The sequence below is a fragment of the Felis catus genome, chromosome E2 (genome assembly GCF_018350175.1).
Source record: "Felis catus isolate Fca126 chromosome E2, F.catus_Fca126_mat1.0, whole genome shotgun sequence".
Classification (NCBI taxonomy): domain Eukaryota; kingdom Metazoa; phylum Chordata; class Mammalia; order Carnivora; family Felidae; genus Felis; species Felis catus.
In genome coordinates, this window is record NC_058382.1 from 42,868,254 (window position 1) to 42,883,855 (window position 15,602).

General features: G+C 36.2%; 1 protein-coding gene across 5 annotated transcripts in view; it reads left to right on the forward strand.

The window, feature by feature from the left end:
- Positions 1–15,602, forward strand: part of LRRC36 (leucine rich repeat containing 36) — a 58,422-nt gene that overhangs the window by 4,584 nt on the left and 38,236 nt on the right. For all 5 annotated transcript variants that reach the window (XM_006941611.5, XM_006941613.5, XM_045046113.1 and 2 more), the window contains exons 2-5: positions 5,937–6,064; positions 8,826–9,018; positions 9,815–9,911; positions 13,249–13,337. In XM_006941611.5, coding sequence (XP_006941673.1) covers positions 5,937–6,064; positions 8,826–9,018; positions 9,815–9,911; positions 13,249–13,337 — 507 coding nt within the window. The remainder of the gene's footprint in view (positions 1–5,936; positions 6,065–8,825; positions 9,019–9,814; positions 9,912–13,248; positions 13,338–15,602) is intronic.

The window sequence follows — 15,602 nt, forward strand, 5'->3', positions numbered from 1 at the left end:
TGTGATGATATTAAGAGGTGGGGCCTTTCAGAGGTAATTGGGCCAAGAGGGCACAGCCTTTATAAAAGAAATTAATGACCTTATAAAAGAGGCCAGAGAGAAAGCTCCCTTTCCCCCTTCCACCATGTGAGGATACATGGCTAAGTAGGTAGTCTGCAACCTGGAAAAAGGCTTTCACCAGAACCCAACCATGCTGACACCCTGATCTTGGACTTTTAGACTCCAGAACTGTGAGAAATAAATGTTTGTTGTTTATAAGCCACTCTGTGGTATTTTGTTATAGCAGCCCAAACAGACAAAGACATCCCACATCCTCACCAACATTTGGCTGTCAGTGTTTTGGATTTGGGCCATTCTAATAAGTATATGGTTGTATCTCACTTTTAATTTGAAATTTCCTAATGACTTATAATGTTGAGTATATTTTTATATGTTTGTTTGCCAGCTGAATATCTTCTCTGGTGAGGTTTCCAACTGTTTTGCCTATTTTTTAATTGAGTTTTTTGTTTCTTAATGTTGAGTTTTAAGAGTTTTTTGTATATTTTGGATATCAGTTCTTTCTCGATATGTGCTTTAGATATATTTTCTCCCACTCTGTATCATGTCTTTTCATTATCTTAACAGTGTGTCAGTGTCTTTTGAAGAGCACAGGTTTTAAATTTTAATGAAGTCCCACGTTTCTCTTTCATGGGTCATGCTTTTAGTGTTGCATTTAAAAACTTATTGCCAAACCCAAGCTCACCTAGATTTTCTTTTGTGTTATCTTTTAGAAGTTTTATAGTTTTGTGTTTTACATTTAGGTCCATTTTGAGTTAATTATTGTGAAAGTGTCTAGATTCTTCTCCCTCCCCCTCTTCTTCAACCTCCTCCTCCTCCTCCATCTGTAGATGTCCAGTTACACTAGTGTTCTAGCACCATTTGTTGAGAGAATATCCTTTTTCTACTGAATTGGCTTTACTCCTTTGTCAAAGATCAGTTGACTGTATATGTGTAGGTCTGTTTCTGGACTCTGTTCTGTCCATCAGTCTATTTGTCTTTTTTGCTTTCTTCCAACTCCACACTGTCTTGATTATTATAGCTCTACAGTAAGATTCGAAGTCAGATAGTACCAGTCTTCTGACTGTTTTCCTCCCTCAATGTTGTATTGAGTGTTCTGAGTCTTGCTTTTATACATAAATCTTAGAATCAGTTTGTTGATACTTTCAAAATAACTTGCTGGAATATTATTCCTTTTTATGACTAATATTCCCTTGTATGGATACACATACACACACACATACACACACACATATGCACACCCCACGTTTTGTTTATCCATTCATCCATTAATAGACATTTGGGTTGTTTCCATCTTTTGGCTATTGTGAATAAAGCTGTTTTGAATATGGGTGTATACATACCTGTTAGAGTTCTTGCTTTCAGTTCTTTTGGATATATACCCAGAAATAGAATTGTTTTAGTGTTTTGGGTTTTTTTTGCTCTAATCTTCATTTTTGAAATGACCTTTTATTATTGTTTGAATTCTATCTTTATTTTCAAATTTTCCTTTTCTTTCCAATAATTGTTCTGAATTTTTCTGTTTCTAATTTATATTTTTCAGCAGTTTTTAAAATTTTTGGTTTCAGAATTCCTTTACACTCTTAAAAATATGAATTTCAAAGGGCTTTTGTTAATGTGGACTATATCTACTTATATTTACTATATTTAAAATTGAAACTGAGAAAAAATTTAAATATCTATTTATTAATTCCTTAAAAGATAACCATAACATATCCATTACATTAACATTACATTATATTAACATAAATAATGTTTTTGAAAAATAACTATATTTTCCAAGAAAAATAGAGTGGCATTGCATTCTTTTATATTCCTACAAATACCTTTAATGTCTTTAAAAATTTTTTTTCTACGTTTATTTATTTTTGAGAGCAAGAGAGAAAGAGCATGAACAGGGTAGAGGCAGAGAGAGAGGGAGACACATGTCCAAAGCAGGCTCCAGGCTGTGAGCTGTCAGCACAGAGCCTGATGCAGGCTCTCAGACTGTGAGACCATGACCTGTGCTGAAGTCAGTCGCTTAACCAACTGAGCCACCCAGGCGCCCCATTATCTTTAATGTCTTTTTTTCTTTTTAAATGTTTTTAAAATTTACATCCAAATTAGTTAGCATATAGTGAAACAATGATTTCAGGAGTAGATTCCTTAATGCCCTTTACCCATTTAGCCCATCCCCCCACCCACAACCCCTCCAGCAACCCTCAGTTTGTTCTCCATATTTATGAGTCTCTTCTGTTTTGTCCCCCTCCCTGTTTTTGTATTATTTTTGTTTCCCTTCCCTTATGTTCATCTGTTTTGTCTCTTAAAGTCTTCATATGAGTGAAGTCATATGATTTTTGTCTTTCTCTGACTAATTTCACTTAGCATAGTATTTTTAATGTCTTAATTGAAGACGTCTAGATTCTCATATCTCCTTCTTTATTAAATCTGTTATGATATGTTGTTTTGGTTGAAATATGTGTACACATTTTATTATTTTATTTATTTATTTTTTAGAGACTTTTTTTTAATGTTTATTATTTTTGAGAGAGCCAGAGACAGAATGCAAGTGGGTTGGGGCAGAGAGAGAGGGAGACACAGAATCTGAAACAGGCTCCAGGCTCTGAGCTGTCAGCACAGAGCCCAACGCAGGGCTCGAACTCAACAAGCTGCAAGATCATGTCCTGAGCCGAATTCGGACGCTCAACCGACTGAGCCACCCAGGCCCCCCCCCCCTTTTTTTTGAAATATATGTACATATTTTAAGATTTTATTTTTAAGTAATCTCTATACCCAGTGGGGGCTTGAACTCACAACTCTGAGATCGAGAGTTGCATGCTCCGCTGACTGAACCAGCCAGGCATCCCTAGTTGAAATATAATTTTTTAATTTTTATTTATTTATTAAAAAAAATTTTTTTTCAACGTTTATTTATTTTTGGGACAGAGAGAGACAGAGCATGAACGGGGGAGGGGCAGAGAGAGAGGGAGACACAGAATCGGAAACAGGCTCCAGGGAAACAGGCTCCAGGCTCTGAGCCATCAGCCCAGAGCCTGACGCGGGGCTCGAACTCACAGACCGCGAGATCGTGACCTGGCTGAAGTCGGACGCTTAACCGACTGCGCCACCCAGGCGCCCCGAAATATATTTTTTTTAAATGATGCATCACACAGATAAGCAGTTGGAAAAGGGAAGAGTATTTTATAGCCTTTTCAAGAGATTGTGGATATTCTTCTTTTATATGACATGAAAACTGGACAAATGGTAGTTTCTTAAAGTTTAGTTGTATGTAGAGTCTGAAACCATTGTCAGTGTACTTTGTACTCTTGCATTAAAATTCATTGGTAACATCTTACATTTAACTGGATCTTTTACCCATGCGTGATTTTGTGACATCATGCATTGGTCATTTGAAAGATATTAACTCAATGAGTTATGTAGATCTTCCCAATGCTGACAAATTTCATTCTGTGTATGTAACATTTAAAAATCATGTTTGTTAATGTCATCAATCTCATTAGAAAGATCTTTCAGTGTTGGGAAGCTGTCAAGTTCATAGTGGCAGATACAAATTTTCCAAAATTCCCTTTCTGCTTGAAAACTCAAATGTTATAATTGACGACAATTACTGTCACTTGTTTTCCTGAAGTAACAACCTCACTTTGTTTTCAAGAAAATGTCTGCCAAATAGTCAAGTCTGAATAACCATCATATATCAAGTTTTTATTTTTTTCAAATAAAAATGGTATTCCATAAAAAAGTAGCTAGTTAAGCTGGCATCTCAAAAATCACACAAATGTTTTCTCTCAGGGCATCCACCATACTTAAGTATGAATTAGAAATATTCATGCATATTTCTAATTTAATCAGACAAATAAAAAGGACATGTACTCAAGATTCAAAAATTAATAAAGTTAACCATTTTTACTGCTTTTTAAAGGACATTCTTAAATGAAACTGGCTATTTTAAAAAGCCACGGTAAAGAACACAGTGACAATGAGTGAAGTTTGATGCCACTGCCTTGAGTCATCCTAAGGCCCCAGTAGTGTTTCCTTTTGTACCATGAGTGAAACAGTGGAAAAGCTAATTAATATTTTAATATTATTATGCAAATAATAAAAAAATACTTTTGATTTTGTGGACCCCTGTGTATGTGTCAGGGAACTTGAGGGATCCACACTGTGAGGACTGCTACATTTTGTTTTGGTATCTTTTATCTTGTTTCAAAATATTAAGTTACAATTTTCATTTGTGTTGTAGCTTTCTGGAGTGTTTTCATTCTTTAATGATGTTATTCTCTTTTTTCTTTTATTAACCTCATATAAAATTTGACTGTAATCTTTTCCTGTGGCTCTTTTAAGTGTAGTAAGTTTTCCTATACTTTTAGATAGTAAGGGTGGGCCAGAATAGCCTTTCCAGTTTCAGGGTTTTGGAGCTCCCTCTTCTGTTTTGTTCACAAAGTACTAAAAAATGGAGCTTTATGCTTCCTGTTATCTGCCATCTTTTCTTCTCTCCCAACTTGTATCTGGACCTTCTCTTTCCTTTGAACCTGTTGTCTCTGTCCCATTCAATGTGGATTCTACTCCCACTCTACTTCTCTTTCTCCCTGATGTGGGTCTTGTCTTGAAAGGGATCTTCACTTTATTACTTTTCAGAGTTTATATGGTCCAGACTGTTCTAACACCTTAAAACCTTATTTTAGTGCAGTCCTCTGGCACCTAGCTACAAATTGGATCTTGCAATACCTCCTTCCGGCTTTGATTGGTATTGTATTTGGCCCACCACACTTGCCAGTGAGTTCCTATTGACAGTTTTGAGATTCTCCTCTTTTCAGTGCTGTTAGAAGTCTAGTTGACTTTCTTCCATACATATAAATATATTATATAAATATATATGTATATACTTTAAAACAGTTACACACATTTCCCTCACTTAATGTCTTGGAGATCTTCCATAAGATCATCTACAAATGGACCTCATTCTTTTTAATGACTGCATAACAATAATTAACACATATATAACAATGGTCATGTATCAGGTACTATTCTAAATTTTGTATATATATTCATTTAATTATTACTGTTCACACCTTATTAGTTAAGTACTGTTATTATCCCCATTTTGCAGATAAGGAAACTGAAGTACAGAGAAATGAAGTGACTTGTACAAGGCCACAGATCTAGTACTTTGTTCATTGTATCAGTGTACTGTTATTTAGGACATTAAGTTCTACGCTTTTTAAAAAAATTTTTAATGTTTATTTATTTTTGAGAGAGAGAGGGACAGAGCGCAAGCCGGGGAGAGGCAGAGAGAGGGAGACACAGAATCCAAAGCAGACTCCAGGCTCTGAGCTGTCAGCACAGAACCAGACGTGAGGCTCGAACTCATGAGCTGTGAGATCATGACCTGAGCCGAAGTCAGACACTTAACTGACTGAGCCACCCAGGGGCCCCTAAGTTCTACTCTTCTGCTGATAAATCCTGTGATAGTTTCCTTTTTCTTCTTTCTTTCTTTTTTTAAAAACTATTCTAAAACCTCTCTGGAATTGATACCTATGTGTATAAATTATATATCCTAGTGAAAATTTTTGAGTATTATCTATAGGGCTAAATTCTAGCAGTAGGATTACTGAATTTCTTTTTAAATTTTGTTTTGAGAACTTTGGGAGACTTTTATTACATCCTTCAGGGTGAATAGAGAAACACAGGGGTTCTGTAAAACCAAGGGTTGATATCAATATATTAGGTGATAATGCTGCTTTTAAAAAGAAGATGATCTTAGAAGCTTTGAATGTAGGGCCTTTTACAAATGGGATATGGGAGGAAGCAAGGCCTATTTTCACTGACTGTTGTTTATATAAGCAGAGATCATAATATATCTACTGATGATCTCTTTTCAGAACTGGTGGAGTCTCTTTCATTGCAGGGATCTTATGCTGGAAAAATTCATTCCATTGGTGATGCCTTCAGAAATTTTAAAAACCTCCGATCCTTAGATTTATCGAGAAATTTGATCACTAGCCTGAAGGTAAGTTCTATATTCTATGACTAGTCACTTCAGCCCTATCTATCTATCTATCTATCTATCTATCTATCTATCTATCTATCTATCACTGTTTGTTTTGATGGGAAGAAATAAGAGATAGGTAATACCAGCCTGGGGAATATAGCATCTTCCTTTTAAATGTTTCCAAACTAAATTTTATTATTTACTGTGAAATTCATTTGACTCTATTCTATATTTGAATTTTTTAGAACAAAATATTGGGGAAAATTTCTTTTGTGCTTAGGGAAAATTATATTAAATGATCACAGCCTAAGGCAATAGTACAAATTTTTTATGTGTGTAAAAAAATTACAAGAAGGACTTGTGAAAATACAGATTCTTAGTTCTTACTCTGAGAGAGATTCTGAGTTAGTGGGTCTGGGGTGAGCTCAGGATATACCCGGGGATTCTGATGATGTTGGTACATGGAGTACACATGGAGAAACACTGGTCTGTGTTGTTACTGGATTGTTACTGGTTGTTAGTAAATAATTTTTTCACAGAGGAAGACGAAATGGTGGTATTGAAAACAAAGAAAAATGTCTGGATCAGGGGATGGTAGAAGAGAGAGCAGGACAGGAAAGTAGGATGAGAGCAGGCTTGAGCAGAGTGTGTGAGGATTAGCAAATAAACTAACAGCTCTACAAACATCAGTGTGCACACACAGAAATGGAAGTTCTGTTTTCTTAGTGGTAGACCCCCAGATGGTGTTTCTTCCACATGTTCCCATTTTACCCAGTTTTGTGCTGGTCTTGATTAAGCCCTTCTTTTCGAGACTCAAGGTGAAGGACTCAACGGATGCTATTCAGGATGAGTTAATGATCTCCTGGATTATTCCACCCATTTTGTGCTTTTTAGGGGATACTTGTTCAACAATACAAGCCAGACCCAATCTTAAGGTCTAAATGAAGGGTCCTAAAAGAGGAAATCCAAGCAGGATTTCCAACTAGGATTCTAAAAATAGAAACTGCAAGTTAAACTAGGTCTTTAGACTATTTGGTAGCAGCCATTTGTATTTGGCCCATCAGTTTCAGAAAACATTAATTCAGAGTTGTTTAAGTCTCCTCTTTTCACATGTATGTATGTTAATTTTCAAGCTAAAAAATTGAGTGAACATTGCCATTATTTGTTTTTATACTCACTTTCTTTCCGCTTCTGTAACTTGGACAAAAAGCTATTGTGAAGATTAATCAAATTAGCATGTGTACACTGCTTGGCATATAGGAAGCACTTGGTAAATGTTTTCTACATTCTTTTCATCTATGACTTATCTGCATATATTTATCTCTAGCAGTTCTGAATGGTTTTGCTTAATTTTCTCAGGGGGTAAATGTTTTGTGGTTATTTCTAGTGTAACTTTGGGGAATACATGAATTCATGCAAACAGGAAAAGTGAGAGGAGGATAGAAGACATTTCCTTGCCATTTACACATTTAAATAGAATCCTAATGGTGTATCGCCTGGAAAGTGTGGCCAAAGTCACTGACAACTATTCCTAACCAGTAACCCTTTCACAATGTAGAAGTTAGTGGAATTGAAAAAAGCCAGAAATAAATGCATCAAAGTATAAACAGTGTTTTATTCAGAAATGCTTTGAGTTTTCTAAATTTTTTTGCAACAAAAAATGGTAATTTTAAATGAGAGGAGGATAAAAAACATATTTTATAAATACATGATGGAAAATAATTTTACCATTCTGAAATAACTCTTAATGACAGAGTTCCTTCTATAGTAAGCATTTTTACTACTAAAAGTATATGATTGTACATATATATATACATGTTTTGGATTACTGTCCTGAAATTTAGTGTTGGGCTAAAGCAGCTAACTAGCCAAATACATGAAAATTAAACAATTGTTTTCAATAGTAGATTTCAGCAAAGGAGGAAAATATGACTTTTCTTCTCCAGTATCCCAGAGAAATGGAAGGGTAGGGTAATTCTGAAAGGAGAAACAAGGACAAGAAAGGTTCCAGACTGTTCCAGGAGGGAAGACTTAGAGATAGCATTGGTTTGTTTTCCATATAATCCATTGACCCTAAACATGAGGCATTGAGATATAAGAACACAACAACACACACACACATTTAATTTTTTTTATTATGCCTTCTCCTCTGGTGCTGTCTCTTTTGCCTATTTCCTTTCCTCCTGAAAATTGAGGTGCTTCTGGGGCCAGGTGAGTGGAAGTGACAAAGGTGAGAGAAGGGCAAAAGTGACTCAGCCTAACTACCACTGGAAGGGAGAATTATCAGGGAGCAACAGAAGTAGAGAATTGGCTGCAGATATTTCTATGTCAGACTTTGTAAGGAGGAAATGTATGATATCTATGAATTATTTAATATAGAGAACATCTAGTGCCCATGGGATACTTTGTTCTTATTCTCAGACATCTTACTTTTTTTCATAATGTTTATTTATTTTTGAAAGAGAGACAGAGCATGAGCAGGGGAGGGGCAGAGAGAGAGCGAGACACAGAACAGGCTCCAGGCCCTGAGCTGTGAGCACAGAGCCTGACGTGGGGCTCAAACTCATGAGCTGTGAGATCACGACCTCAGATGCTTAACCAACTGAGCCACCCAGGGACTCCTCGGGCATCTTAAATGGGAGTTTCAACCCTGCCTTTCTCATGGGTGACCCAGGTAACATGTTTAAGGATCGAAGTAATAGATATATTTCCATCTGTATTTATGAGATTCCTAGTCCTTACCAATGTGCAGTTTCATAATGTGGTCTTTTCCTTGCAGGGCATCCAGTATTTATGCTCACTCCAAGACCTGAATTTATATTATAACAACATTCCTTCATTAGTGGAGGTGTCCCGCCTACAGTCTTTACCCTTCCTCAAAGAACTAGATTTGAGACTCAATCCTGTTGTCAGGAAAGATACAGATTATAGGCTCTTTGCTGTGTACACGCTACAAACTCTGGAGAAACTGGGTGAGACCCTCCTCCCCTGTTCCTTGTCCCTGAATTTACATTAAACCAGCTGCCTCCTAACTTTTTGGGTGTTGGCCCAGAGTGTGCACTGACAGGATATATTTGTTTATTAGTCAATATTTATGTAACTCTTTTGTGTTGGCAGGATGTATGGCAAGTCCTTTTTTTATTGAATGACAATCTATGATTTTTATCAGTTACTTCCAGCTTTAGTTTTCTTCAGTTGATGGTTTCACCACCACTTCCTCTCCAGCAAAGAGTTTCCAGTTGAGATTTATTTTTCCAGGTGCCCCAAATTTGCAACTATATTAGCAATAGAAAAATGAATACAACTCTCTAGGGCTTAGTTGGTAAGGAATAATAATTATTCTTTCAAATGAGGTAGTCCACATTTCTTTATAATTTTATTGTTGAAATTGAAATATACATTTCTTAATGATACAAACTAGGATTTCACATGCCCCTAGGAAAGTTATTATAGGGAAACTAAATAATGTCTGTCAGAAACAGTGTAACTTTTGACATTAATATTAGGTCTTTTGGATTGTTTGCTGCAGTAAACTACTCTCCTGCAGGGGTAATTACACCTATGTGGCAGTTGTTGCTATGGCATCCCTGTGGTCTCCCTGAGTTACTACTTGCTCCAGTGACAACATAATAGCAGTATTTTGTGACCTGTCTCTAACAAAAGAATATGAGACTGATCTTTAGTTTTTACTCTGTGAATATGTTTTTCTGACTTACTGCTGTTTACTCCAAAAAAGAAACATGCTCAGACCTCGCTTTTTGCCTCCAGATGACCGAGCAGTGCGAGCAAGTGAGAGAAAAGCTGCCAAGCTGCATTTTAGTCAGTTGGGCAACAGTGAAAATTTTCTTTTAGAGGTGGAAAAAAGGTAAGACAATCCTTTACAAAAAAAGTTTTAGTTTGGTTCTGGACATAGCAGTGAATTACTGTTTAATATCTTCACTTTCCAGTAGAAATGTCCACAAGTTGTAAGAATCCTCAGATCAGGAATAAAAGTATCTATTCAATATATTGAGATTTATCTAGGATGAGAATCTGGCCCTCGGGGAGCATTTCTGCTTTGTTGAACCATCGCGTCTGCTTTGGATATGATTGTTGAAAATTCTCTAGAACTGCTGTTCAAAGCTTATAGATAGGGATACCATGAAATGATTTATAAATGCTTACCAAATCTTTCTTGGAGTTATAAATCAGTACATGGTCTTTTCCTATTGAATTAGAAGGTTTACATTACCACAGAGATAAATTTGTTAGAAGGTAGGGGAACCATTTTTCTACAAAACTTTTCTACAAAAGCTTGTAAAAAACTTTTTCTACAAAAGTAAACAGACCTTGAAGCTCTACAGTATTGGAAAGGTAGATTTTTCTACTTCTCATTACTAAAATCTGAACAAAATAAGATACCATATCTTCTACTACAAAACCCATGCTCTTTATCTTAAAAAGGTAGCTTTATTTTTGAAAAACAGAAACCCATTACAATTTACATAATACAGAAAAATACAGTGAAAAAAGTAAAAGTCACCCCATAGTCTGCTACCAAGAGTTAACCTCTCGTAATGTTTGGTATACATCCTTATAGACATCTGTGTACCTACCTATAGACACATGTACATGTGTCTATTAGTATTGTTTTCTAATGATAAAAGTAGTGCATGCTTTTATTGAGAACCTGGAAAGTATAGAAAAACCATAAGAGGGGTACCTGGGTGGCTCAGTTGGTTAAGTGTCCAACTTTGGCTCAGGTAATGATACCACAGTTTGTGGGTTTGAGCCCGACATTGGGCTCTGCATTGGTGGTGCGGAACCTGCTTGGGATTTCTCTCTCTTCCTCTCTCTGCACCTCCTTTACTTGTGCTCACTCTCTCTCTCAAAATAAATAAATAAACATTTAAAAACCACAAGAAATAGACAAGGAACTCATAATTTAACTACCCAGAAATAAACACTAATTATATTATGGTAAATATCCTCTTAATCTTAGGTATGTGTATGTGTGTGTGTCTGCTTATCTCCAATGTTATATGTTATATAATGGATATCTAAATACATATTAATAATAAAAATAATACATATATAATATTTATTTTATAGTAATTTGCTTCCTATATGTACCATTTTTAGTTTGTTAAGATATCATGAACATATCTCCACAGCATTATTGTTCCCAAAATGAGTTTTTCTTTATTTGTTTATTACCTTTCCCCACCATGAGAACTAGGACTTGGCTTGTCTTGTTTATTGCAGTATCCCTAGTGCTTAGAATAGCCCGGCACATATAAGGTATTAAGAAATAATTTGTTGAATAATGAATGAATGAAGTCAGTGTCTGTTGGTCTTGGATCCTTCTCTTTGCCTATCTCTGCTCTTATCCCTTATAAGTTTTTTTCTTTTCTCTTTTAAGTTTATTTATTTTGAGAGAGAGAGAGAGTGAGAGCACAAGTGGGGGAGGGGCAGAGAGAGAGGGAGAGAGAATCCCAAGCAGGCTCCATGCTGTCAGTGCAGAGCCCAATATGGGGCTCAAACTCAAGAGCCATGAGATCATGACCTGAGCCGAAACCAAGAGTTGGACGCTTAAACACGACTGAGCCAGCTAGGCACCCCTAACCCCTTGTATGTTTATAACATAGCCCTCAGAGAGCACTTTTAGTTCCCTATATATTTTTTTAGTTCTCTATTTTTTTAAGTTAATTATTTTGAGATTTTTACATAGAGTAAAATTTATCCTGCTGTAGAAAGAAATGGAATGTTTCTAAAAATTATTTGTGTGTGTGTGTGTGTGTGTGTGTGTATATATATATATATATATATATATATATATATATATATATATAGTGACCTAATTCTTATTTTAATTCATTGGGGGTACCCTGTTTACTGTAGAAATACAGAGATGAATTAATGTGTAACTGAATACATTTTCTAGTAAGGCAGATAGTTAGCACTATCATATTTCTGTTTAGTTATCACATAGTGATTGCAAAACCAGAGGTAAAATGTTACTCAAGTGCCCAGTCCTAACATTAATATCTTAGCTCTCCAACCTTGGGTAAATATTTTTTTTAAGTTTGTTTGTTTTTTTATTTATAACCAAGTTAGTTAACATGTAGAGTAATAATGATTTCAGGAATAGAGTTTAGTGATTCATCACTTACATACAACACCCAGTGCTCATCCCAACAAGTGCTCTCCTTAATGCCCATTGCCCATTTAGCCCATCCCCTCACCCAACACCCTGCCAACAACCCTCAATTTGTTCTCTGTATTTAAGAGTCTCTTATGGTTTGTCTCCCTCTCTGTTTTTATCTTATTTTTGCTTCACTTCCCCTATGTTCATCTGTTTTGTTTGGGTAAAGATTTTTCTTTAAGTCTTTCTGAGTCCCAGTTCCTCCAACCTATAAAATGGAGATAATAGAAAATAGGGGAGCTTTTATGATTAAATAAAATGGTGGGTGTAAAGTGCCTAGCTCATAGTCTAGGCTGTCTGTACTTCCCAATCTGTACTTACTGTAGTTATATTTTACTATACTACTTCAATCAAATGCAAAACTTGCCTTTCTTGTCTGTTTTTTTTTTTTTAAACTAATGGCTGTGGTTGTCCACACTGTAATTCTTGGCAGCAGAACCTTCCTTTCTGTGTCCTATGAGTTTTTTAATTCAAAAGAAAATATTCCCTTAATCATTCAGACCTAAGTTTGTGTCAAGAAAACGGTGTCTGAATGTTCTGGCTTTCATTCTTTAAAGGCTGAACTATAGTGTCCTCCTCTCTCACTATTTCCAGTAAAAATATTATGACCTTAAAAGTAGGGTTTAACTGGGGGTGCCTGGGTGGCTCAGTCAGTTAAGTGTCTGACTTTGGCTCAGGTCATGATCTCGCGGTTCATGAGTTCGAGCCCTGTGTCGGGCTCAGGGCTGACAGCTTAGAGCCTGGGGCCTGCTTCAGATTCTGTGTCTCCCTTTCCCTCTACCCCTTGCCCACTCACATTCTGTCTGTCTCTCTCTTGAAAATAAACACTAAAAATTTTTTTAAAAATAGGTTTTAACTGAAACACTTTGTGAAATTAATATTTTCTAGATAGTTTGGGGAAAAAAATCTGATCACCATGAATTAATGTTTTCTAAATAGCATTTAGTGGTGATCTCAGAAACCTTCTTTTGAGTTTTCTTTTAAATTGGGGTTTTAAATAAATTATTCTATGTGGCAGCTCTAGGGAGAAGACAATGAAAAACTGCATGACAGATGAGAGTTCTGCATCAAAAGTCAATGCTGATATTGATAACACAGTTGAAACTGGTAAGTTTTGTCTCTGATCACAAAATGCTTAAGACATAAGTTATTTCAGTTTTTATGGGCAGTCTTGGGTAGGATGAGGACAAAATAGTTGAGAAATAACAGATTTGCAGTAAGCACAAGATTCACTGACTGTGCTTTTCCTCCCTTCTCTCACTGCCAGAAGGAGCCCTATTTATTGAGCAGGCATAAACCAGAACCTATTAAGTACAAGCTATAGTCAGAATTCAATTTCATTTATATCAGTTTACATTCAGTACATTCTGAAAGTTGCATTGCCAGCTCCCATGACTCCTGAGCATTGCTTACGGTGATTGATTCATTAGCCAGAGACTGGTGACTCGTCTGCATCAATGTAGCTTAAAACCTGGACCTTCTGTGCTTCTCCACCTTGAACCTTTGCAACTGCAGAATCTCTTGTGTTTGTGTTATATTCCTAGTGAGTGTTGCCTGTAAGCACTATTGGTAGTGCAATATAATTTAAGTGGTTATACCACATTAATGGTTGTGGCACAGGCTAGGAGAAAGCTTTCCACAAGAGAATACATGCAGTGGACCTTTATGGATTAACCTAGCACTCATTAGATGACCTTTTACTTGAGAAAATTTTATTTTGTAGAGGCCTCTGTCTCCTTAAGGATATACCAAATTATTTACAACCTCTAAAAATTAATCCCTAAAATCCCAGCAATAACTGTAATAGATGGAGTATGTAGTTTAGACATTAAGAATTTCCAGTTTATAACCTACTGTATTTTGTTTTCCTTACTGCTTATCTATCCTAGCTGACATTTATTAACAAGTAATTTTAACATAATTTCATGGTAAAATAAGCCATAGTGAAGTGTGATTTTTATTTTTCTTTCTCAGAAGCCTCAGTGCACACATGCCATGGAGCATGGATTGCTTTATTTCATTTTATTATTTAATTTTTTTAATGTTTTTTTATTTTTTGAGAGAAAGATGCAGTGCAAGTGGGGGAGGGGCAGAGAGCGAAGGAGACACAGAATTCAAAGCAGGCTCCAGGTTTTGAGCTGTCAGCACAGAGCTGGACGTGGGGCTCGAACTCATGAACTGTGAGATCATGACCTGAGCCGAAGTCGAATGTTTAACCTACTGAGGTACCCAGGCTCTCCCTTTATTTCATTTTAAATAGCATTTTTTTTATATTTAAAGTTTGATGAAATTCTATTGTAATAATTGTGGAAAATACTGAAAAGCATGAAGAACAGCATTGTAATCATTTATTAGCCTGTCCTCTAGAGAGAATCCCAATGAATAATTTGGTATACAACCTTCCTGTCTTTTTTCTAGGTAAAAACATTTATATATCAATTTCCAGAATGACAAAGATACACTGAAGTGTAATTTGACTGTCTCTTTGTATTAGCTGAATTAAACTTCATTTATGTTATATTACATCATTAGCATACATAAAAATTCACTCCATGAATTAAAATGTTTTAAAGTACACAGTCTCCCCTGAGAAAAAACTGCTCTGCTAGATACAGGGCCCATTTCTAAAGGTTCTTGGAAGCTCCAGCTGTTGCCTGGATTTTTTTTTTAATATAAAATTTATGTTGCTACTTTGAAACGTTAAACAGCTTTGCTTTCCACTGAAAATCATGTTTGTGCTAGACCCCTGGGGATTATTGCCTGTAAGCACTGTTGGTAATTCAATATGACTAAAGTGGTTATGCCATGCTAATCATTGTGCCACAAGCTAGGAGAAAACTTTCTGGAGGACAGTTTCCACTAGCTCAGTTCCAAACAGTGCTTTCCCACCAATCATTTAGAATGGGCAGCAAAACTATTGTCTTAGATCTTCATCCTATTCTCCTAACCACATGATCTTTGACTCTTTCGAAGGTTCCTCTCTCTTTTCCCATAGCCCCAAAATAAACATACCTAGCCTATGTCTTTAGACCTCTTCTTTCTTTCTTTTTTACATTTATTTATTTTTGAGAGACAGAGCACAAGACGGGGAGGGGCAAAGAGAGAATGAGACACAGAATGCAAAGCAGGCTCCGAGCTGTCAGCACAGAGCTCGATGCAGGGCTCCAACTCACCAACTGTGAGATCATGACCTAAGCCGAAGTCAGATGCTAAACCAGCTGAGCCACCCAGGTGCCCCTAGGCTCTCTTCTTTCTTTCTTTGCCCTTATTGATCTATTTGTAAAACTTGCTTTATTCCCTCCCTCTAGATGACTCTTAAATATATTGATCTCAGGTCACCTGGCTGGCTCAGTTAGTAGAATGTGTGGCTCT